This window comes from Taeniopygia guttata, chromosome 1, assembly GCF_048771995.1.
Source record: "Taeniopygia guttata chromosome 1, bTaeGut7.mat, whole genome shotgun sequence".
Classification (NCBI taxonomy): domain Eukaryota; kingdom Metazoa; phylum Chordata; class Aves; order Passeriformes; family Estrildidae; genus Taeniopygia; species Taeniopygia guttata.
This window is the reverse complement of record NC_133024.1, coordinates 63,687,076-63,711,735: the sequence shown is the minus strand read 5'-3', so window position 1 is coordinate 63,711,735 and position 24,660 is coordinate 63,687,076. Positions and strand designations below refer to the sequence as shown.

Genomic DNA, 24,660 nt, shown 5'->3' with positions numbered 1-24,660 from the left:
CCAGACACTGAAGACATCATTTTTAAAGTAATAATTTCATAAGAAATCAACAGTAACTTTTCTTCAAAATATGACCATGACAAGAGAATTCTAGCACTGGTTGGATCCTCTAAATACAGAAGAAAACTTGCATAGACTATGCCAGAGGAAGCAGCATTGGTAACGTGCTTTAAATTACTTGCTTGACATAAAATGCATAAGAAACAACTAATGGTATGGTAGGGAGCAAGCATATGAAATACTGTGTCTGCATTTAGAGAGCTGTATGCATAGGGAAGCAGCTCTAGTGCCAAAGGCAAAGGTCTATAACAGAAAACACAACACAGTGTGTTTATCTACAGATGATTTAATGCATTTCTGAAAGATCTAAATATTCATGCTGGTGTTTTTTAACAACACATTGGCAAGGTTGGTTAGCAATGTCCTGAAACAACAAAAATATCTGGCTCTTCACTTGAAGACTTTTCTTTATTGTTCTGAGCTTCATTTGCCATATAATATTAACTACGAACCAATACAAAGTATTTTTCAGATATTTGGAAAATTATCCTGTGTCTCTTGTGGAAATTTCTTTTAAAGTTTAATTTATCAATAAACTTTATGACATTATTAAAAATGTCTAAACTAATTCTCACAGATTGGACTACTTTCATCTTTGTGGTCAAGAGATTGCCTTCATATGCTATGAAATACAGTCAGTATTTATTACATTAGCTACATTAGGTTTTGAACAGGTAAAAGTTATACCCTGATGGAAGAAAAGTGTGTTTAGTGGTGAGCCCTACAGTCTTGTTCTTCAGCTGCACAGGAAAGGTGAGTTTGTCACTGCTGGTCCTTGCAGAGGACTAGAGGAAATGAGAGGAAGGCACCTTTTTCATGCTTCATAAATAAATATTTGAGAGCATACAGGAACTGGGGGTAGGGAAACCTTCCTGGGACTCACAGAGGAAATGCTGCCCATGTAGCCTGTCTCACAGACATTACTCACAGGTAACAAACAGTTAAATAGATAAAATTATTTAATCTGTGATTAATACATTTTATTACTGATTCCAAAATCTTATTATTCTGTTAATTTATCAACTGAAAAGCCCTTCTCTACATAAAAAAATAAGGACAAGTCTTAACGACAAAATTCTCTGGTCAATTCACATTTCTACTATAACCATTAGAAATTATTCTATTAGAAAGGACGAGTAAAATGGATGGAAGAAAGACATGCTCCAGCACAGAACAATCCCTGTATAAATGGATGGTATTACATATAAGGTGATCACATATTTATTCTAAATAGACATGTAAGTCCCCTGATGAACTTGGAAATAAAAAAATTAAAAAAACTATTTTACACAAGTATTTTGTGACTAGCAGAAATAGAAATACTCTGTGACAATAATTTGCCAGTTCTGCATTGCCTATGCCAAAATATTTTCACTGTAGTAGAATTTTCTTCCTTAATTGGAGAGATTGGAGGTATTCTTTTACTATTTTTGAGGATCTTTTGTCAAATAACGTAATACTGTCAGTATTATGTTATTTGACTTTGATATTGTCTCCACATAATTAGCAATCAGCAAGTTTATATTTTCACATTATGATGGCTTCCAGCAGTTTGTAATTACACAAGGGATTTTGCTACATGATTATTCCCAATTTCACATCTTTAGCTCCTTCATAGAGTCTGCCCATATGAAAATGTTCTGGTATTCACTCTCTTAGTTGTCATGCTGGGAATTGGCTCTTCCTTGAGCCCATTGAAAAACAGAAATTCACAGCACCAACAAAAATAGTCCAGTATAAATAATATCACAGCTTGATTCTAGTGTTATCCAAGCATATACATAACACAGAATTTAATTTTCACTTCTGATTAAATCTGATTTTGCTAGAATACATCTCTCAGTCAATGAAATTATGAAGAAATAACACAACTGATACTATTAACTATATATAGTCTTTAAAGAAAGAATAATGTAATAAATAATGCATCATTAGAATAAGCTGTTAGCTCTCTACTGTACCGCAATGCTACCTTCAAGTATTTATTTCACTGTTTTATGAAATACAAAAAGATATAAAAAAACCTGCACTTGTAACAAGGTGCTCATTTTTACATTTATAAAAGCAGTCTAACGAAATCTGAGGTCCAAATTAAATTCTCATTCTGTCATCAATAGATGGTTGAGTATGTTATATAATAAAGGATGTAATTTGTCATCTAGAAATGAAAGCTGTCAAAGAAAATTTGTTTCCTTTCTGACATATACAAGGGAGGTATGCTGTAGCACAAAAAACTATATCTGATAGCATTCTCTAACAGATTAATGACATTAATTACTTTTTTTGAGGAAGAAACAGCTGAAAAAATTTATCATAGGCTTTCTTATTAATACTTTTTTGAAGTCATAGCCAGATTCTCTGTTGTGTTGTGCTGTAGTGCCATTACAGACACACTGGTAGGAAAGATTTGCTCTAAGGTCTGCTGCTTTGTCACACACTTCCCGATGATTGTGCTCCCATTTGACAAGACTCAAGCTCAATTGCTTTTTGTTTCTCTAGAATACTTTACTTTTCATATTTTACAAATTTTCACAGATATTTAATGAAAACTTAACTCTCCTATTTAGTTTAACTTCAAATTTACATGTCAATATTTTCTATCTATTGCTTGTGAAAAGCATGGGCACTAATGAAAGATGCAAGTCCCAATCTCACTAAGAAGACTCCTAAATTTGGTAGATTGTTTCTCCCTTTAGAGATGTCACTGCATATTCTTTTTCTCTATCTTCCCCCAAAGGCTGTAATTGAGAATTTCAGCACTTACTTTATGAGGACTGCTTCATTAAGACAAACAACATTTAATTGCAATTTAAATGCTTTCATGCTATTGACTAGATCAGCTCTACATTTTCCTTTCCAAAAGCTAGGGACCGTGTTCTGATTCCTTTGGGTACAGTTATACTGAGTGTTTTCTGCCTCAGGCCAGAAACCCTGATTCCTGCACCAAGTCCTATTCTCAGGTCTAATCCGTCTAAATGTTGTGCCAGCTGGAGCAGACCATCTCAATAATCATGATTAGTGCTGGATGCAAACCACTGGTCAACTTTTACTCAGCTCTATCTGCATCTGTGTCCTTAAAGGGACCAGTGAGCTCACTCAGTGTCATGGTTTAACCCCCAGCTGGCAACAAAATACCACGGAGCTGCTCACTCACCACCGCATTCCTCTCAGTGAGGTAGGGAAGAAAATTGGAAAAAAAGTAAAAAACATGGGTTGAAATAAGAACAATTGAACTAAATAAACCAGCAACAACAACAATAATAGTGATAAAGAGAGTGAGGAATAAAACCCAAGATAGACAGGTGATGCACAATGCAGTGGCTCACTCACAGCTGATTGCTGCCCAGCCCATCCCTGAGCAGTGATTGGCCCCATCTAACTAGCCTCCCCCAGTTTATATACTGGGCATGACATTCTAAGGTATGGAATATCTTTTGGGCCGGTTTGGGTCACCTGTCCTGGCCATGCTCCCTCCCAGCCTCTCATGCCCCTGGCCACTGGCAGAGCATGGGACACTGAGATGTCCTTGGCTTGGGGTGAGCACTGCTCAGCAACAAGCAAAACATCACCGTGTTATCAACATTATGGTCATACTAAACCCAAAACACAGCACCATACCAACTGCTAAAAAGAACATTAACTGTATTCCAGCCAAAACCAGGACACTCGGGATCAGAGCACCAGACAACACCACCTTGTATATGATTAGGGCAACCTGAGTCACATCAGGTCCCTGTAGAAGAGAAAATTCACAGCACAGATGTCTTCATCATAAAATCCGGAATTTACATTCCTCTCACCAATAACAGAATACAATTCCAGGGGTTTTTATTTTAATTATTCTATTTTGTAACTTCAAATATGAAGAAGAAGGAAACAAAAAGAAAATAGAAAATAAAAACTGAAATGCTTTGTTCGAAGGATTAACGACATTGCAGCTTTGAGCATTTAAAATTTCTCATTTGCTACATCAACACAAGCAGAACCTCTTAGTTTGATTCATTGCTACTTCTCAGTAAAATGAATCAGTACAGAAAAAACCCATTAAATATCTATTAAATAAGCCAAGACTTATCTATAATTGCAGTGATTCTGATTAATTGCTTAGAAGAGGCAATGGCAACTGAAACTAGAATGCAGTTGTTAGGAGCCAGCTGTGCATGAATAGCTTTGTTAGACTTCCCAGTGGTAAAGGAAAATGAATCAGTTACTGGGCTTTGGGATGATTGTGTAAAATAGCTCAAAACTTCAGAATTATGATGCTGGTATAATACTTCTACCTCCCATGCTGGGCAAGTGTTAGAACCACCATAATTCAAGACATTTTTTGTAGGGAAAAACAATTACAGAAGCTCTGTAAGTATCTGAAGAGAAAATAAAATACTAACTTACTTCTGCTATGCTGGATTCCTGTTCTTGCACACCTAGCTGGTGTATTTCCATGCATAGCAAGGAAATAATGAAACTGATATTCCTGTAAAGTCCTGCATTTGGGACAGACTAATCCTATGCAACAGTGCAAGCTAGAATTCATCGTCGAGGGAGTAACTTTTCAGAAACAGCCTGGGGACACCAGTAAGCAAGAAGATAAATATGACTGGGCATGTATTTGCTTAAGTCACTATAATTTCAATCCTATTACTCCCAAGGCACTCTTCATATACCTCTGACACCAAGTTTCCTGTCTGTACCGATAGATTGTTTCTGAAAAGTACACTGCCTCACAAGAGAATAGAAATAGCGGCTGATCATTCTCTCAGCATTTATTCTAACATTGAATGAATTGAGGGTATAAACACGTTTTGTTTATCATCTCAGAAGTTCAAGTTCATTTCACAAGACCAAAATCAATATATATTCTAAAAAACTTCATATACCAACACAGGGAATGTAAAAAGAGAAAAACACACCTCTGGACCTGTGAGCAATTAAAGCTCCTTTCCAGCCCAAATCATTCTATGACTCTACTTTTCTTACATTGAAGTTGGTTTTGTGTCCTGTACTGATAATGCCTCCAAGCATCAGCTGGTCAGCCAGAAGGGGTTAGGATCCAAGTTAGTTACAGTTCCACTACATAACAGAACCGGTGAGTTCCCTCACATCCAGAACATTCTACCACTTTGTCTACTTCTGAAGCTGCCATATTGCCAGAAGAAAAAGTTACAAATTAATAAACCAACCTTCCAAAATTCATGAGGGAGCTGCAAATATGTTGAAAGCAACTGAAGCACAGTGAGAGTTTAACTGGAGAAAAAATAGCTAAGAAAAGCTTTGAGTGAGGGATGGGTAGGAAAACAACTAGAACAGCTAGATTCTTCCTCTGGGAATTGCCTGCTCATGTGAGAATTTCTACTCGCATCACTGAGACCACCCTGTTCCTCATTTACTCAGCTTATTGCTCAGCAGAGGCCAAAACAAGGTAGAGAATCATTCTTAGTCCCACTTTGTTGACTGTCCTTTCAGACTGGAGCAGGGTATGGAGTTATTTGAAAGAAACCTGAACACAAAAAATGTAATGCCTTATTTTCTTCATTTTCAGGCTCTTTGGCTATTTCTGTGAAGAGAAACTTTGGATCAGTGATATTTTGTTGCACTATTAAATGTTTTCTGTAAAAAAAATGGTGATCGCCTCCCATTAGCGCCAGGAAAATTTAGATTTTACTCTGTTAGCTTAGCTTTATGAGGTGCCATCCTGCATCCTTACTTGAAAAACATGTGGATATTAAGCATAACTGTTCTTGACTCCATGCTTATACTGTTCTAGCCAAGAGTTGAACTCCAAGGTTTCCCAGTTTCTTTAGAAGTGACTGTTTGTGAAGCTTGTGTGGAACTGAAGAGGCCAAAGTTTCCCAAAATCAGTGGGAATCCAGTTCCTGGAAAGCATAACACTCATTTGAAGGCTGACTGAACGAAAAATTAGAGGGATAAGGGAAAAATAAAAACACATACTGATTTCAAAAGCATTCAAACTAAATAAAGAAATAAATGGCATATTTTTCTGCTGAAAGTTCTCTATTAATATGCAGATCTGGCTTTGCAGTGTTACAAATACCTAGGAACAGAATGTATATAGTCATTTAATCTGCTTTTCTTTCTCTCCAAATACTTTAATTCTTTTTATCTTTAGGTTCCTTTTGTTTAACTTGGCTGTGTTTTTATCTAAGAATGTTGAAGGCTGAGAAATCAGATTAATCACCTAGTTCCTGCACAAAGACTAAACTGAAATAATAAGTCTTTTGCAAGGATGCTCAGTGAGCATTATTCTAAGACCATTTTCAGGAGAAATGCATATGAGTCTCTAACAGATGAATCAGTTTTATCAGTCAAGTGCAGCCATGTGCAACTTCTGCAGTTTAAACACAAAATATTAATCTTGGAAAGTATTTCAGGAGAGTATAATTGCTTGCTCCAAAGTCTTGCTTTCTAAAGACTCTTATACACCTAACAGTAAGTTGTGGTTGAAGAAAATTACCTTCTCTTGGGAGCAGACCTAAGAAACACTGTGCTTTCATGTAATGGGAAGATACCTACTATGGCAAATAATGAAAATCTGTGTATACAGCATCTGCCAGCCTGGATAAATAAATACAGCCTTGGATAGTTCTTTCCTCTTATGCAGCTCTGCAATTTGTGGCAACACAAGAGTTTGGTATCTCAAATAAAAGCCTGGAGTTACTCTCACTGTTGTTGTAAAGATGTCTGAACACTGCTGGTTTCTTTCATGGTGAAGAACCAGAGCGAGGAAGGAATCCATAAAGAGCACATTTTAATTGATTTATTGATTAATTAATTCAATTTTATTTGAGAATTACATAAGCATCACTTTTAAGGCTGTTCAGGCCTCATCTACACTGAAAAAATCAGGGACAAAGTCTGAGCATTTGACCCCAGTCATCCCTACTACCTCTTGTTCCTCGCCTTGCTCCATTTTTTATTTCTCCATTCAGGTCTGTGCAAGGCAAATCTGCAAGCTTTTGAAGTCTGAATACAAATCCCTCAGCATCACTCAGTTGTCCCATCAGGCTATGGTCTGCTTGAATTTAGCAGTACAGACAACCTTTCAAAGACCAGTCCCTTGCAAAATATTTTATTGATTTACATGATACATTTCTGTGTTAGACTGGTGTTTATAAATCTTATTGCATGCTTCTAATAACTGGATAACTCAGGGGATGTTTTTATTTGGCCAGATTCCATAGCATTCTATTATGGAGATAGGGCACAATACATCAGCTTGTAATACCAGGTAAAGGAAAAGAATTTTTTTTTTAAGTTTGGAAGAAAATTGCTATTTGTTAACAGCAAGAGGTGGAAGAAGCATATGTGGAAGGATATAAACAAAGTTTTTTTCAGTCCCTGAAGGTTTGAGGCTACATTCTTCCTCAACAAATCAAAGGCAATTTGTTCACTGCCAGAGAAATCTACTTCATAGGCTGTTGTCACTGCCTGTATGACATACATGCCCTGGCCCCTGCTCCAGCAAGTCATAAAGGGTACATTTCTAAGACAGAGCTGCTCTTTAATCCTTGTGAAAGATACTAGTATTCTGAAGGAATATTTTCTTCTGCTTTTTTTTTTTTCACTCTTCTGTGATGTTTCCTGATCATATGTATGAAAGCATGATTCTTTAAACCAAAATTTGATAGTCAGTGATACATTACAATTAAGAATAAAGAAACTTATTGTATAATAAAATATAAGTTAGTACAGAAAGGAAAAAGCCCAAGTAAACATACAAAAAACACTAAAGTTCCTATGTGACATGCAATTTAAATTCAGATCACATGTGTACCTTTATCATCCTATATATAACATACAAACTTTAACAAAATCAGCTGGGTTAAAGAATTCTGCTGTGGTCCACAGAGGCCATTCCTGAACTAGGAGCATCCTCAGCTAATGTTATTGTCAGTCATCTTTTTCTCCACAAAATCCAGCCTGCATCTGTAAAGGTCTCATACTAATACCATCAAACACTGTAGTCAGGATGCAAAACATCTTCTTTACCACATAACCCTTCTAAATTTGCACCCAAAATACCTACTTTTTGAGGTTGTAGTGGTGAGACTACAGTTTCTCTTTATTACTTATTGCTGCCCACTCTGCACCAGTTAGTATCAACCCTGACAGAATCCACAGCTCTCCCAAATCCAGCCTCTATCAACACAAAAAAATGGTGATTTCTTCAGCATCCAAATGCTTCAGTGAGAGGTAGTGAGGAATGGCAGCCAAAAAACTCCATATTTTATAACTAAACTATATAGTCAACTAAATTGTATTTTAATTGTGCAGGGAAACAGCTGCAGCACTCTCTAAGATTTAACTGTGGGCTCCTTTATTGTTCATTCTAGAACTTCAAAGATAATCCAACACCAGTATTTTTTCTCTGGGGAATTTTAGAAACTCTGACAAGGGATCTCTAACCTTGACAGCTCACAAAGGTAAAAACTCACCTCTTCTTTGGAAAAAGAAGACTTGATGGCAGATGTATTATCACTAATGCTTGAGGAAAATGTTTTTCTTCCTCTGAAGTACTGAACTTGCTAAGCTTGTTACAATCCCCAGCTCTTCCATGGAAACTGAGGAAGGATAGAAGCCAAACGACCCAAGGCTGAGAGAATATTTATGTTTTTATTGTCAGAGTATTTACATTGGCAGTGCTACAATGGGTCAATTTACATTGATTGCATTTGTGAAGGAAGGACAGCAGCAAGGAAGGGAACTTTTTTTCCTTAATTTTCTTTTTGAAAATTATAGGATAATAATTTTCACCTGAGTGTTTTGAAGTGAATCATCATATCTGTTGAGAAATTGGTCTATGAAGAACAGTATGAATTTGATAAATAGTTCATGGTTTAATTATGTTGTTGGTTTCACTACTTTTTTTTCTAATATAAGTATTTGTGTCTTGTTCCTGTGAACAGAATATCTGCAAACTGAACACTTTGCCATTCTATCTTCTGATGTAATAAATAATTTTATAGTGAGCCACACTTTTCCTTCCTCAATCACCTGAAAATGTATATTGCTTGATTGCTTGAAACTCATTGAGATATTGGGAAGTTAAATATCCCTGGAGTACTGCTGCAATAATAATAAGAGAAAAAATACTGTTTCTGAACTCTTAAAATCTATTTAGGGTTTCTCTTTATGCTTTCAGCAGAGATGCCAGGTTATATACTGGCAAACCTATGATATATGAGAAAGACTAAGGTAGCCAGATCCCTTAACACCACGGAAGAAGAGAGACAAGTGTGTGCCATCCTCTGTACACTTGATGGTGGAGACTTCCCAGCACACAGACTACATACAGTGTGTATGTCTTGTCAGCTCCTGTCATTAGATCACAGAAAACCCGGTCTGGAAGGGACCTCAGCAGGGAGTGAGTTCCTTCTTTTGCTTTGCATGCATGGGTGGCTTCTGCTTTATTTATTAAACTGCCTTTATCTTAACCCGTGAGTTTTCTCAGTTTTACTCTTCTGATTCTCTCTGTCATGCCACTGGGGGAGAGTGAGCAAACAATTGCGCAGTGCTTACTTGTCAGATGGGCTGAAACCACAACAGGTATGTTTACTCCAGCTGAAAGTTGCACCAGAAAAGCAAGACAGCCTCCAACCAATATAGCCTTAAGTATTGATAAGGTCTTGTTTGACCATCACTCATACACTGTAATTTGCATACCTGGAAAGATCATTCTGAAAAGATAATGTGCTGCTCTTGCCAGGCTACTTTTGCCAAGGTTTAATACAGGATAAAGGTTTTTTTCATAGCCAAGTTAGGAAGACATATCCTTAATTTACTATGAAAATTATTATTTCTCCTCCTTTAAGTGTTATTATGCTACTTACTTTTAATGTGATTTGGCTGATACGTTTTTATTGAGACTAGGGCCACATGCAATGAAAGAAAGTATTTTTTTACTGTATAGAAAAACTTTATCCTTTATTTCAGGATTTTGACTGATTTTGAATAAATTCACTAGCAGTTTCAGCTTTGGAAACAATGATGAAGTGTCTCAACACAAGTGCAGTCTTGCAGGTTGTCATAGCCCTAACAGTTCTGTCTTGCAAAACTTTCCATCTGATCTTCCGAATCTTTGTGTAAAATTGAGGATTTTTCCCTCAGACCAAAACTCTGAAAAGAAGCTTTGCATTATGTTTACTTCTCCAGGCAGCTCCTAAGATCACAAAATGCACTGGAAGGGATTCCTGTAAACAGGTTCACCATTTCATCTTAAGAGCCATTTCTGGGTCTCGGAGACACAGAATATCAAGACTTAGAAAAATAGTCACTGTTAGTTACCTTCCAGAAATTATATGCTATTCTTTTTAGCCTGTATAACACATCTAGTGGTCCCTTGTCACCTTTACAATAATTGTAAGCAACATAGGTAGTGACAAAAATTATTTTGTTCTTGGATGGACTTAGTTACCTGGAAATGTCTGTCTCTTCCCATCAATGATGAAGGAACCCAAGGGTTCTTCCCTTGAACCCAAGCCTTCAAGGCTGCTAACATAGGTACCGTATTTAAACACCTGAGGTTATGTGGAATGAGTCAGGAACTCACAGCACAAGCCCACTACAGGAATGACTAATTCTAGTTTCTTTCTCTGTGCTATTAAGAAGGCAGAAACAAACATTTCAACTAATATTATTAATAATGTGTCAAACCTTTTTTTACATGATGTTACACTTTCAGCTTGTCTTAATGTCAAATGCCATGTAAGTGAGTAATGTCTCTTTGTAAACGAGTCATGTCTCTTTGTAAACCTTAACAGGGTTGCTAATAAAGCCTTTAAGGTCAGCTATTTAGAACAACCTCTAATTTAAACAACTACATTACCCTGATAATTAAACATTATTGTCTTTTGTGCTAAAAAACCTAACAAGCCAGACCTTATACTTGACCAACACAGCATAGGCATGTTGCACTTTGTAGACCTTCAGCAATTTCTGCTTTCTGAAGATCTGCACTGGTCTTTCTCTGCCACAGATGTTAAAGACTCTCACGTATATCTAATACTACTCAGGAATGAAACACACTCAAAGAATAGAAGCCATGATTTGATTTATTAATGTAATAACATGGCAGATGATTTTCAACTCTGGATTTCTTTCTTCTCCTATTGATATATATTCACCTTGGCTTTTCCCTGTTCTCCGAAACATTCTCCAAAATCCTTCCTTATCAAGTCCTTTCTAGTTTGCAAGTGCTCATCAAGTGAGACTATTTTCTCCATAATAAAAGAGTTTTCAATTTCTTGAAATCTTTTCTTAAAATGTTCTTATTTCTGTGAAATGAGATCTCAACAACCAACATATTCCAACCCTGAAGAATGTCATCTATTATTTATAGAAGAAAGCCAAGTGCCTCTGAAAGGAGGACTTGTTGATAGTTTTGTGTAAACATTTTCAGTCCTCTTTGAAAAATGCCCTAGAAGTTCAAATGCCAGCACTCAAAACTGAACCCTATATGACTTTCAAAATGCAAGTTCCACTTTGTCAAACACTGCCATATTGAACATGTCTCCTAAATTTTCTACTTTAGTTCCTGGAGCCAGCAAGTTTAGAAAGTAACATTCTCTAATCAACTGAATATATATAGATCTGATCTCTTTGGGGGCACAACAGTGAGTTCATCTAACAAACATTTGTTTTTCTCGTAAACCTTTTGTTTGACAAGGGATGCACATATTGATGGAGGCAATGCATGAAGACACCCTTTGCTATTTTATCTTCACAGCTAAGGCTTACACTAAATCAGGGAAGGGGCAAGGAAGGAAGTGAAGATTTCTCTGCGGACATCTGGTGGAACAAAGACAGATTAAAAGAACAAGCAGACAGGCCTAAAACAAGTTTGCTTTGGCTGTCTTGTTTTATTGTTCAACAAACACTCAATGCAGAGAGCCAGGCAATAGAAAAAAATGGCACTACAACAGCATGTAGAAGCTTTAGTGTCAGCATGTTCAAATATGCCTCAGTCATTCTTATTTTAGGCCAGATAAATCTAGCACAGGAATGGATCAGTTAGTTTTTGGACAGAGGGACAGAACACTTTATGACATGATACTAAATCGACCCCAGGTTTGTAGGGAAGCTTGTAGGTGCATTATCAGGGACTCCTTCAAACCATCTTCTGCTGCTGCCAGTCTCAGTGGAAGGGTTGTGCACTGCTGTTAGGGGTTTGCACTACTGGTTGTTCCTGTTTGAGGCGTATAGCCCAGCAACATTTCTTATAATGAAGATCCAGAAAAGGAATTGAAATGAGAGATTTCCATTGTACTTCATTAAGAGAAAGTTTCCTTTTTGAGTTAATTACTTCCATCAAGTGTCTGAAATAAAAGCCGCTGATCTTAGTTAATGAATAGTTTAACTGGAACTGTGATGAGAGGGTTGCAACCTGTGTGTAGCATATAGCATTTAAAAGTTATTGATGACTTCTGAGATGTCATTAACTACTTATTGCTGAAATTAATTTCCCCTTACATGGGCTCTGTGCCTCCAGAATTCAAAGTCTCTGTTACCACAGGGTAGAAACTGCAGTTGATGCAGTAAATTGTCTAACTTGCTTCTCCATTTTCAATGCCTAGTGAAGTACTTCTTCTAAATGAAGAACACCTCCATATCCAGCCACAGAAGCAGAGAGAGATGTCTCTGGAATGAACTTAAACGTCTTATCTTGAACAGACAGGATCTGCCTCTGTGCATACCTCTGTCTATTGACTGTATAAGGAGTTTGTTCACATATTCTAGGAAAATTGTTTCACCACAGCTAAATCTGTAAATACTTAATCTGTATTAAGCAGATATGCCCTGTGATTTAGGAATGAGGGAAGGCTGTTGATATTGGCCACCTGGACTTTAGTAAAGCCTTTGGCACCATTTCCCACAGTGTTCCTGCTGGAGAAACTGGAAGGTCATGGCCTGGATGGGAATACCCTTCATAGTTTAAAAAACTGTTTAGGTAAGTGGGCCCAGAGAATGGTGGTGAATTGAATTATATCTACTTGGTAGCTGGTCACTAGTGGTGACGTGCTCAGTGTTTGGGCCAGTCCTATTTAATATGTGTATCAATGATCTGGATGAGGGTATTAACTGCACCCTCAGTCAGTTTGCAGAAGACACCAGCTGGGAAAGAGTGTTGTTCTGCTGGAGGATAGGAAGGTTCTACAGAGCGATCTGTACAGGCTAGATCAATGGGTTGAAGCCAACAGCATGCGGTTCAACAAGGCCGAATGCCAGGGCTTGCAAATGTGTCATAACAACCCCAAGCAGTGCTACAGGCTGGGGGCAGAGTGGCTGGGAAACTGCCCAGTGGAAAAGGATCTTGGGATGCTGTTCAACAGCAGCTGAACACGAGCCATGTCGGTGGCCAGGTGGCCAAGAAGGCCCTGGCCTGTATCAGCAATAGTGTGGCCAGCAGGACCAGGGCTGTGATTGAGCCCCCCTGTATTCAGCACTGAGGAGGCTTTGAATTCTGTGCTCAGTTTTGAGCCCCTCACTACAAGAAGGACATTGAGGTGCTGGAGCGTGTCCAGAGAAGGGAAACAGAGCAGGAAAAGGGTGTGGAACACAAGTCTCATGAGGAGTGGCTGAGGGAACTGGGGTTGTTTAGCTTGGAGAGTAGAAGGTTGTGATGAGGTAGAGGTCAGTCTCTTCTTCTAAGAAATGAGTGATAGAATGAGAGGGAATTACCTTAAATTGCACTGGGGAGGTTTAGATTGGATATTGGGAAAAATTTCTTCACCAAAAGGTTCACCAAGAACTGGAACAGGATGCTCAAGGAAATGGTTGAGTCACTATCCCTGGAAGTATTCAAAAGACATGTATATGTGACACTGAGGGACATGGTTTAGTGGCGGACTCAGCAGTGCTGGGTTAATTACTAGAATTAAAGATTTTTTTCCAACAGAAAGGATTCTACAACCAACTAGAAGAAGGCTTTGTATGTGTAGCAGATAATTTACTCACCTACTTCATACTATTTAACAATCTGTGGACTTCTTACCTATAAACATGGAGACTTTTACATGATTTACAAAGCAAACATATGACCTAGTTTAGAGTACCTGACTCTAGCATAGAAAAATGTTTGTCAAATTTTTTGAGTACTATAGCCGAGTGTCTGCAGAAATGGGTCTTCTGGAGACATGGACCCAAATATGTATATATCACTCCTCTCAGTTATGCAATTCATAGACTAAACATGTCTTCCTCTGGTGTCAAAAATGTCCAAATATTATCAGAGTCTGGTTTTTGTGAGGTTTTGTTATTTTTTATGTGGAGACTTCTGAGTGCACCTTTGCAGCCTTTTGACAAATACTCATATACACAGTGACTTGCTACACATGGCCACTGTGTTTCTGCTTATGTTTCAGGTGTGGGTTAATTTTAAACACAGAACAAGCCTTAAGGTGTTGTTTTTCTGAAGTCATTCCAGCTTACAGAGTCAGTAATTCATGTTTTTGCATCAGAAAGACTTTTAATTAAAAATTCATTATAATTAAAAATTAAAAATATTATTAAGAACAGAACAACTTTTCATTTCAGTAGTTTAAAATTGTTTTCTCTAGAAATTGCTAAAATAGTTTTGAAAATCAGTAATTCTTGTTTTCTATCATGTCTATACTGGTTTCTGTAATAATATGATATGGATGATATTAGCTATAAGAATTTAATTGGCAAACATGTTAAAGTCCAAGTGGATTTAGAAGTAACTGCAGACAAAAAAATCCTTTATTTAATTGAAATGAAGTGTTTAGACACTTACATGAAATAATATTTGATTTGAAATGATTAGGCATGTTTTCATTGAATTTTCAGGCATGTTTTCACTGAATTTTTGACATTATTGTGAAACATTTTCATTTCACTTAGGCTGTGTTTTGCACAAAAAACTAGCAAGAACTGATGATTCCTTTTTAAAAAGTCCTCTTTTGAGCAGAAGCAAACAGATGGGTTTTATTACCAAAACCAAAAAACTTCTTTTTATCCTGCACCATCACTTTCCTAGAAACATTGAATTGATCCAGGAAATCTGAATATCATATTATTGTATTTAGTATTTAATTTGGTTTGAAGCTGATTTCCCTGAAACATTTTCCCTGAAATTCTTTCTAATAAGGCCTGAACTCTTGTTAATTCTTTAAATACATCAAATTGTTAAATGCACTCCCTTTTTCACTCTGCCCTTTGCTAGTACACATTCTGCAGCTGCTCACAACTCAGAAAAACAGGTCCTGCCCATGGGAAGAGAGAGCATCTATAGGTCCAACTAGAGGTATTTGAGAGAGTTTTAGTAGTTAAGCAGCTGCATGTCTAGTAAACAGGGAAAGAAAGTAAAATTTAGAATTTTTTAAATCAAACCTTTAAAAAGTTAATTCAGGGCCAGAAAAACTTTAGAAAACTTAGTTCTGGCTTCTTTAGATAGGTCTCAACATGACACATAACACTGGATGGAGGCTAGATAAACTATGCATTTACTTTAGGTTTTTAAAGATAAAAGCAGAAAAGAGCTTATAAAAATCTTTCCAGATTCTAATTTGAAATATGCAGAATTTAACCTATTTACAAAATAAGGTATTCCAAATCTGCCAGAGATTGTGTATTTGTCGATTAAGAGAAAGCATAACCTAAGAATGGAAAAGATAAACAAAAAAAAACAACAACAAAAAAAAAAAGTGAACCCAACCTAAACCAAACAAACCGGTGTTCATTCAAGAAGCGAGAGAGAAAAGCTCAACAGTTACATACTTAAAAAATCCGATTTCTTCTGTGTTGATATCAGAATGTCTAATAACAAAGCAAAATGAGACAGTACTACCAATAATTATAACCTCATCCTGTTATTGTATTTGAGCTTATACAGTCATAGCTAAAATGAAATGGGACATTTAGCATGAGGCAAAAATTAATCAGAGATATAAAAGACTAGTATAAGTACTTAAATCACACTGGTTAAACTTACAGTGAAACCAGATTATATTGATTCAGCCTATTAATCTCCCCTTCTTTATTTCACACATATAGGAAAATTAGTAAGCATTGTAGTAAGCACTTTTTCAATTTTTTCTAGTTATATTCTTAATACCTAGACAGAACTAAAGCTAAAACAAAGTTAACTGAACAGTGAGAGAAACTGGGGTTTTGCTGTGGTATCTCTGTTAAAAACTCTGAATATACAGGCCAAGAAAACATACATTTTGCAATGAGTGGAAAAGATTACTATTACTAATCAATAGAGAGAGCTACTATTCTCTTCTACTTAATTGTATTGCTGCACCAGAGGTTTGCAATCAATTCAAACTCAGATTTGCTTGTGAACCACAAACAGGGCTTGGGATTTGCCTTCTACATCCTTACGTGGAGCTGAAGTTAATTCAGATAACATTTTACTTTAGTTCAGAAACAAGGGAAACTACTCATTGTATGCTTAGAATGCACCACAATGAACTTGTGGCGGCTTTCATAAAACCAAACTCCCTTATTTGAGACAACATTAAACAGCAGGACAAGGAAATGTCTGTGCACAATGCAGGGTGGCTGTATGACTTCAGGAAATCTCTCGTCTTTGCTGTTGGTTGTAGCCCAGGCAACAGTAGGTGTTAGAAAAAAGCACAAGAAGCTTCTTTGCTTACAGTCAAACTGCACCAGTGGTGCAAAATGAACACAAAAATAATGGCACCTTGGAAGTTCTATCCCATGGGCTATGCTACAGAACCCCACATATTCTGGCAGATACTTTCCTGGTTCTGCCCCATAACTATGTACAGATACTATCCACAGTCTTGCCAGACATTATCCTGCAAGGTAAACTCAAGACTATAAATCTTTCAACCTCATTAGTTATTTATAAAGAAGATCGATGATCTTATCAGGGAAGTTTCTCTGTTAGTAATACACTGTAGGTTACCTCTGACCTTACTGAATCGATAGGTTACCTGACTGACCTCCATGGACTGAGAATCGATACCACTGAGACGCCTTTGCACATGAATGAGAATCACAGTATTATGGCAATTGTGAAAGGAATAGAAATGCAGAGATGAGCAACTTTCACTGTGGAGAACCTCAAATCCAACTGGCATAAAGTTCTTGGTTTGTGGAAGGCCCACTTCAGCAGCAAAGTGGAGAACATGGAGAACTCTAGAAATGAATGTACTTTCTTAATTTCCACAAAAACAGGGTGATACCACAGGCTTGCAGACCACTGCACAAAACACTGCTTAATCACTTGAATTTCAAAGGACTTTTTCTGTTCATTACAAGGCATTTCTAGATCTATATTTCAAGCATCATGTAATTTTGGAAAGTCCTCAAAACTTCTGAGCTTGGTAATTTTCTTTACTCATGTTTGTCAGTTTTCATTTCTTTACACAATGAAAATTCTTCACCTTCCACTTGTTTGCTTCCACAAGTACCCTAAACCTGCTGTTCTACACCATCCTGGGTCTTGAGATTAAACCAAGTTATATTACCCAAAGACTACCGCACTGCTCTACAAGACTTAGTTCTAATATGTTTGCTTATTTAAAATGCCAAATTTAATTACTGCTAATAATTTTTGGTATTATTTTCAGATTGAAAGGCAAAAAGTAATACTTAACTCCTGAACAGTTAATCATAAAAAACAATGTAAACTGGACATTCTGGACAACCAGAAACTGGACATTCTGGACAACCAGATTTGATTGCTTACTTGTGGAGCTCTGAACTCAGTCCCAGTATGGCATTAGAGTGTCCTTTGGTAATAGCATGAATAAAGGCTGAGATTTTAGGGATGGGTTTTAAGATGAGGGGGGAAGATAATGCATTCTTAACTGTTTTGCTTTATTAAGGCAGGGAATATGTTGACTGAAACATTATACTATAAAACATAAAATTATGCAACACATTTTCTGAAGGAAAAAATGCTTATTAGAAGACTTATTAAGTCAGAGACTAATTGAGGGTTTTTTTCATCACTACTTCAGTAGTTCCCTAACTTTACAATAGCTTCTTAGGATTACTAAATTACATTTGAAATGAACAAAATAATCATTAAATGTTTTGTTATTATTTCTTTAAACCTTTCTAACATATTTAATAACATAACACATTTACTACTATATTTTGCAGAACAGAGATTTAGCATGGATACAATTTAACATGGAAGTTTTTTAAGCATTTGCTGTAATGAATATGAACAAATACTAAATGCTTACATTTGTCTTGCCTATAAACTTCCATAGTTCAGCTGACTTAGTATGTACTGTTTCCCAATAAGATAATACGACATATTCTGACATTATGATGTGCAGGAATTAAGTGAAGGTTATGAAATATCATGGGAACTGTCTTCCTAACTCACTTTTGTGTCTTGCTTTTTTTGCTTTTGCATGCACAAAAGAAACAGAGTACTTTTAAAAATATATGCAGACATCCTGTGATTCCAACTGAATTTGCACATTGGTGAAGCAAATGTATGAATTCTTAACTGCCATGGACACAAATACCCAGGTATTTCCGTTTTGAATTCTTTATGTAAGAGAATCTGAATGCCAACATTTTTGGGAGTCATGCATGGCTATGAAACTTCTGTTTCAGTATTTGTAATAGCTACTTTTTGAAGAAATGTCTCTACAGAGGTACCTCTAGCATGTGTTTAAACACAGCTGCCTTTTTCTGTCAGACACAGTCCAAGTCAATTTAAAGTATGCTTTATATATTTCTCACCTCATTACTGAAGAGCACTTCAGAACACAACTACTGAAGACTATGTCTATTCAGGTGTAAAAGAAAAAAGTTTCATAGAATCTGGGCTAGAAGAGAACATTTTGAATTCTGATACTATCAAACTGTAACAACTATTCAAATTCATCTAATTAAAACTATAAAAAGAGCAGAAACCTAGCAGAACAAAAAAAAAGATAAGCAGAAATTTGTCTCAGTTAAAAGGATGTATTTCAGGCTCTTAGCTATCACATTACTACTACTGAATGCGCTCAAATATTCTCCAGCACACTCACCTCTTTTTGACGGTACTTAATTGCCAGTTTCAATCTTGCAAGATCATTACCACTTTGTTCTTCTATCAAGCTATTATCATCTCTGTAATTAAGAATAATTTCCAATTCCCTGGAACTCCGTGTCTGATCCAGGAGATCTTTTGCAAATTGCTTGCATTGCCGTGACAGTTCCTCATACTCTGACTTAAACTCGTTTTCGACTTTACTCAGTTCCTGCAGCTCCCAGCTCAGTTGAAAAGCAGTAAGGAAGGGATCCTCACTGGACAAAGCAATCAGTGATGGGCTTGCCAGAGCCTTGTAGATATTGAGTCTGGACCGAGAGTGGCGGAGGCTGTCCACATCTGAACTTGAGACACATTCGACACAGTTACAGCGCACCTCGTGTGGCCTGGGCACAGACACCCCTTTCTGCACAAGGAGCTTTATGATTTCATAGTTGTTGGTGTGGGCAGCCAGAATAATAGGTGTGATATCCGGCGTAAATTCTGAAAACTGCTTGTCCAGAAGCACTGGTGGCACCTGTGAAAGAAGGCAAAAACCCTTACCTCATTGAACAAATTTACAGAAAATTAAGCTAAAAATGGCTTACCAGGTAATACACTTAATGATGGATCTTTATTTTGGTCCAGTGTTGAAGGAAACTCTTTCAATATAACAATTCAATTAGCTAAGATAGTGTCTTTCCAGTTAATGAATTTCTATAAACAGGGTGTGATCTTTCATAAAACCTGTTTGTACATAGACAACCCACCCATTTATTAGGGCAAATTATTAGATAAACAAGGATGAGTTAGACACAAGTACTCCTCCCTGGTCCCTTGAAGTAAGCAAGATGGAATTTTTTTCTTGTCTTTCACTGATTTATCTCAGTTTCATAGGGAAGAAAGAATCATGGGGAGCATAACTGTGAATCTCTGAAGGAAGCAATGGCCAGGACACAAGCAAATTAGACTTAGAAAATAAAATGGTCAACTAAATGAGAAGAAAATATTTGTTTTCTTAAAGAGAATGTTGAAAATAAGGTTGTGTGGAGAAATAAAGATACTTGCTGCTTAATGTCTTAAGGCTCAATTTTACATTCACCTGGACAAATAAACATATTCTATTTATAAGAAAACAGGGGAGTTAGTAGAAAAAAGGCTCCCAGAGACCATTTTTAAAGACTCTTCTGATATGCATTTCTGTCTTTTCAGTCTTCTTTATCAGAGGACTATAAGGTTTTCAATTTTAAGCATGTTTCTTTATTTTACACTACCAGATTCTAAAGTCTTTCCCAGGTCAAGAAAATTTGTTTGATTAGTATGACTATGAATGTAATTAGCCAATGTCAATCAAAAAAATGATATTGACAATCAAAAAATGACATCACATACAGACTGACTTTTGACAACAGTCATTATCCAAGTACAAAATCAATTCACAGAGCACCACAGAGAGGTGCTCTGAGGGATGCTTTTCAGGAGGAAATAAAAAGAAAAACATTTGACTCAAAGTTATCTGAAGGCTGGAGAAACAGATGGCCATTGCAGGGAGGAAAACATTTTTGATGCAAGTCTCATGACAGCACCATGACCTCACTGCCAGGTGGAAAAAACACAAGTGGAGTAGGAGTGGTAAAACTGGAGTGGAAAGTCAAGACTCGAGATCTGGCATTCAGGACTGTAATCACACATCCCTACAAAAGCAAAACCTTCCTGGCCATAGTGTATTGCTGACCTTAAGCAGCTGTGCCAGATTCGAGAAGGTATGTGGAGTCAACAGGCAGAAATCCTTTTTCTCCCCTCTCATGCACTCAGATATGCGTGCTTGGCTTGGCACTGAGTCAGGCTGGCACTGAGTTTGTTTTAGCACAGCACTGCAGGCTGACTGAGCTGGCACACCCACCCTCATGACCCCGTGCAGAGGGTGCAGCTATCCTCCCAGGTGGATGTTCACAATCAGTGGTTCTGAGCCAAGCATCTTCTGTGCAACTTCACTTTTGCCTTCTCTGTTCTGAGGTACAAACATAATGGTGTAGCATATGCAGAGAAACATGGGTTAAATATTATTCATGAGGTAAGGAACCCAGCTGAGAATATACTGAAGGTACATATGGATGGAGGGAACACTTGGGTACAAGAACAAACAGAAGCTCTGTGTGCTGTGCTTGGTGTCAGGCCAAAACCACAACTCTGGACATATGACTTCCCAGAGGACTCTGTGGCTCTGCCCACGCTGCTCTGTCAGGTCTCTTCCAGGGTACTTCTGGGACATCTGTCACCTCCTGGCTGGACACTGCACAGAGCCCACCTGGGGATCCTCAGGTGTCCGATCACATCATTATTCCTGTCCAGTGTGAACTGGGCTTCAAATCCATGTATGTTTTCTCTCCTGTCTTCAGTGTCAGTGGGGAAAGTGAGACCTGTTTCCTACCCCAATTCTCATAGGTTATTGCAGTCTTAGATTTGTCTTCTCTTTTACTTACATATTATATAGGAAGAAAGAGAGCACTGCATGCCCACAAACACACTTGTTGTGCTCTCTAAATTGCAGCTGTGACTAGCACTTTTGAGACTAGAACAGCATGAAAATGGTGGTAGAGATTCAAACTTTGCATTAGTAGAAATGAGATTTTTTGGCTATCATAGAGCTGAAAAAGGTTTACAGAGAGGCAAGTGCTGTGTTCTGACAGTGTCTGCTACAAGCAGTGAGACTCCCCCTGCAAGGGCAGAAAACTCAAGGTCAGAAAGCTGTGGCTTCAAACTCACTGACTGCTCAGAGTATAACTCTGTCACTTCACATGTTGCTAGTTTTTTACTTTCTAACAGTACTGAAGTAACATTTGCTTCGAGCCCTGCCAGAACTGAGGGCAGTCTTAAATATATCATCAGCTGCAAGCTCTGAAAAATTAAGGCACAGCTTCAAACTACATGCATTACAGCGACTGACTTGTACAGGGGGTCCATTTCCTTACAAGCTGCTTGTTTTTTCTCATAGCTTATCAGAACCTTTCATCTCAAGCAAACTCAGATTCAAGCCCAATGCACACATTTTGGAATGCATTACATCAGAATTTACCCAAATATAGAAGTATTTATAACATCTTTTCAGCTGTAACTTACAGAAATATTTAAACTTAAAGGGCAAACCCTAAAACTTCATCTTTAATTACATCATGACTTTAACCCCTGACCCTTTACCTTAAAATTACAAAATTTTAAGATTTTGTACTAATTTAAATGAAAGACAGAATATTGAAATAATAAGGTCATATTATTCCCTCATCTGAAGCAAAATGAACTACTTATCTTTGAAGTACTGAGCGCTCTCATGGCATTCAGAAAATTTCAGCATTGGTTGACCCAGAGTACTTGCTCTTAAGTGATCAGACTTACAATGAATTTTACTTTCAAACTATTAGAAAGAATTCTCTTTAAAGAGAACCAAACCAAATAACCAGCACACACTGATATTAGCCCCACATTTGGAATCCTTGACAGAACACTCACAGAAAACATTTGAGACTTCCTTAAATCCTGGAGGATAGAAAGATACTAGGTCTTTCAGTCACTGACTGCAACTGTGACTTCCCAAGGCTCAGCAGTAGTATAACTATTTTATACATTTTGGAGTCAGCATGCTATGTTTGAGGCTGCTTAAACTTGGCAAAGGCAAATAATTTTTGCCTTCTTACATTTTGTGAAGAATTTCTACTTCAACACTATTTACAGAGCTGAACATATATATATATATATTTGTTATGTCTATGTGATTAGTTGAGAAAAAAAAAACAACAAACAAAAACCACCAGAAAATAAAGGATATCTTAAAGTCTGAACATGTCAGTGCTCAAGGGCACAAGATGTTTTTGTCGCATTCCTTTTCCCTGCACTCACTGTAAGTGGGAATGAGTCAGTCTGGTTTAGACATCTAACAATTCTTTTAGATACCAAGTGGAATTTATAAAAAAAAATATATATAATAATAAATATACACAATAAATAATAAATATATATGTAAACAATGTGTTTGTTTATATTCCATGTATGGTCTGTGTGGAGACAAGTTCTTTTGCTATTACAGGAAGAGAAATCTAGGTTAAATTAATGCCAGTTAGGTCTGAGATGTTTTCCTGTCCCCGTGACATCAAAGGAGAGAGCAATTGTTGATGATCTCTTAGACATCCAGGAAACAGAAACATGTAACACTCAGATTGGAAAACAAAAAACATAAACCCCATGTGTGTCTTTTTCTCCATCTAGATTCCTCATAATAGCTCTCATTACTGCAATATCTCAACAGAGAGACTGAAAACTGCAGAGTCCATTTAACTACTGTTTAAGTGCAAGAGCTCAGAATCTATGGAAATCTATTTCCTTGGGCAAACAGATAGGTTTCCTGGCTCTTGTGCATGTTTATTTATTTGCAAATATTTTGTCTTTTGTTTGTAAATGAAAGAAAATCCCACTTGGTTTTGGGCAGTTAAGGGAATAAATTTCTGACTCATGTCCATCATGACAGCATGATTGGAGGAAAAACCTAAAGCAAAGGCAAAAAAAGAATATATGACATAGTATGAATACATATGTCATATAGTACCAGGTTATATAAGGAAATGATTAAAGTGTGTCATCAAAGTCTCAGCTGCTTTATCACTAATTCTCTATAGCTCTCATCAGTCAAACACCTTCAAAATGTTTAACTCCACATTTCTGTACAGCCCACAGCACATGAGCTATCCCTATGCATACACGGTTCCATGCTTTACATTCTGGCTTGTTGAGTTTTTATATTCTTTGGATTTCTATTATTATATCATTGTTGTACCACCTGCAATACCTCCTGATTAAGACAATGGAAACACTTCCCCTGGGAAGGGCTCGAAAGTTCCTCCTACCACAACTGCTTTACTGTGGACTAAGTCACCAATAAACATCCAGGTATACTGAATAACTTAAAGATATCACATCAGGATAACTTGAATTCAGTTGTCACAGCAGCAGAGAGGTCCTGAGACTCATGCTGAAACTATCCTCACAAGACCACACAAACAGCAGGACTGCAGTAGCAGCTCCTGATTGTCTCAAAGTGCTTATCCCACCCCAGGGTGCTCACTGTGCAGTGAACAGCTGGCATGCTGGGTGGCCATCAAGGATGTAAGGCAGGCAAGTGCATGGAAGTGGCCAAGCTGAGCTCAGGGAAAGCATCATTTCTGAGCAGGGTGTGTGACACTGGCCTTGCAACACCCGTGTGGTACACTCTCATTGTCTGCTTCCAGAAGCAACTTCCATGGACTCCCTGAAAAAGGTTCTACCTGTTTATTGTCCTATTTCCTAAAAGTAAATACCACACTCAATCTGCTACTGAAGTGTTATCTTTCACTGGATAATATTGTACCTCCGTGTCTAGTTTTTTTTTAGTTTTTGTAGGAAACAGACACATAACAGATGCAAAAATCAGGGGTCTTAGACACTGAAAGATGACTAGTAACAGTCTAAGGACTAAATGTAAGTGTTTTAGTAATATTGTAACTTCTTAAGCATACATACTTTCATAAGATGTAATTACAAATTGTGTCCTTTAACAATTCCATATCCAAATTCTACCTCAGAGC

The 24,660-nt window shown here is 37.2% G+C and overlaps 1 protein-coding gene across 1 annotated transcript in view; it reads right to left on the bottom strand.

Moving 5' to 3' along the window:
• The window catches only part of TRPC4 (transient receptor potential cation channel subfamily C member 4), a 131,177-nt gene that overhangs the window by 42,003 nt on the left and 64,514 nt on the right, over positions 1-24,660 (bottom strand). Inside the window, exon 3 of the mRNA XM_002194439.7 lies at positions 19,068-19,586. Within this exon, the coding sequence (XP_002194475.5) occupies positions 19,068-19,586 (519 nt within the window). The remainder of the gene's footprint in view (positions 1-19,067; positions 19,587-24,660) is intronic.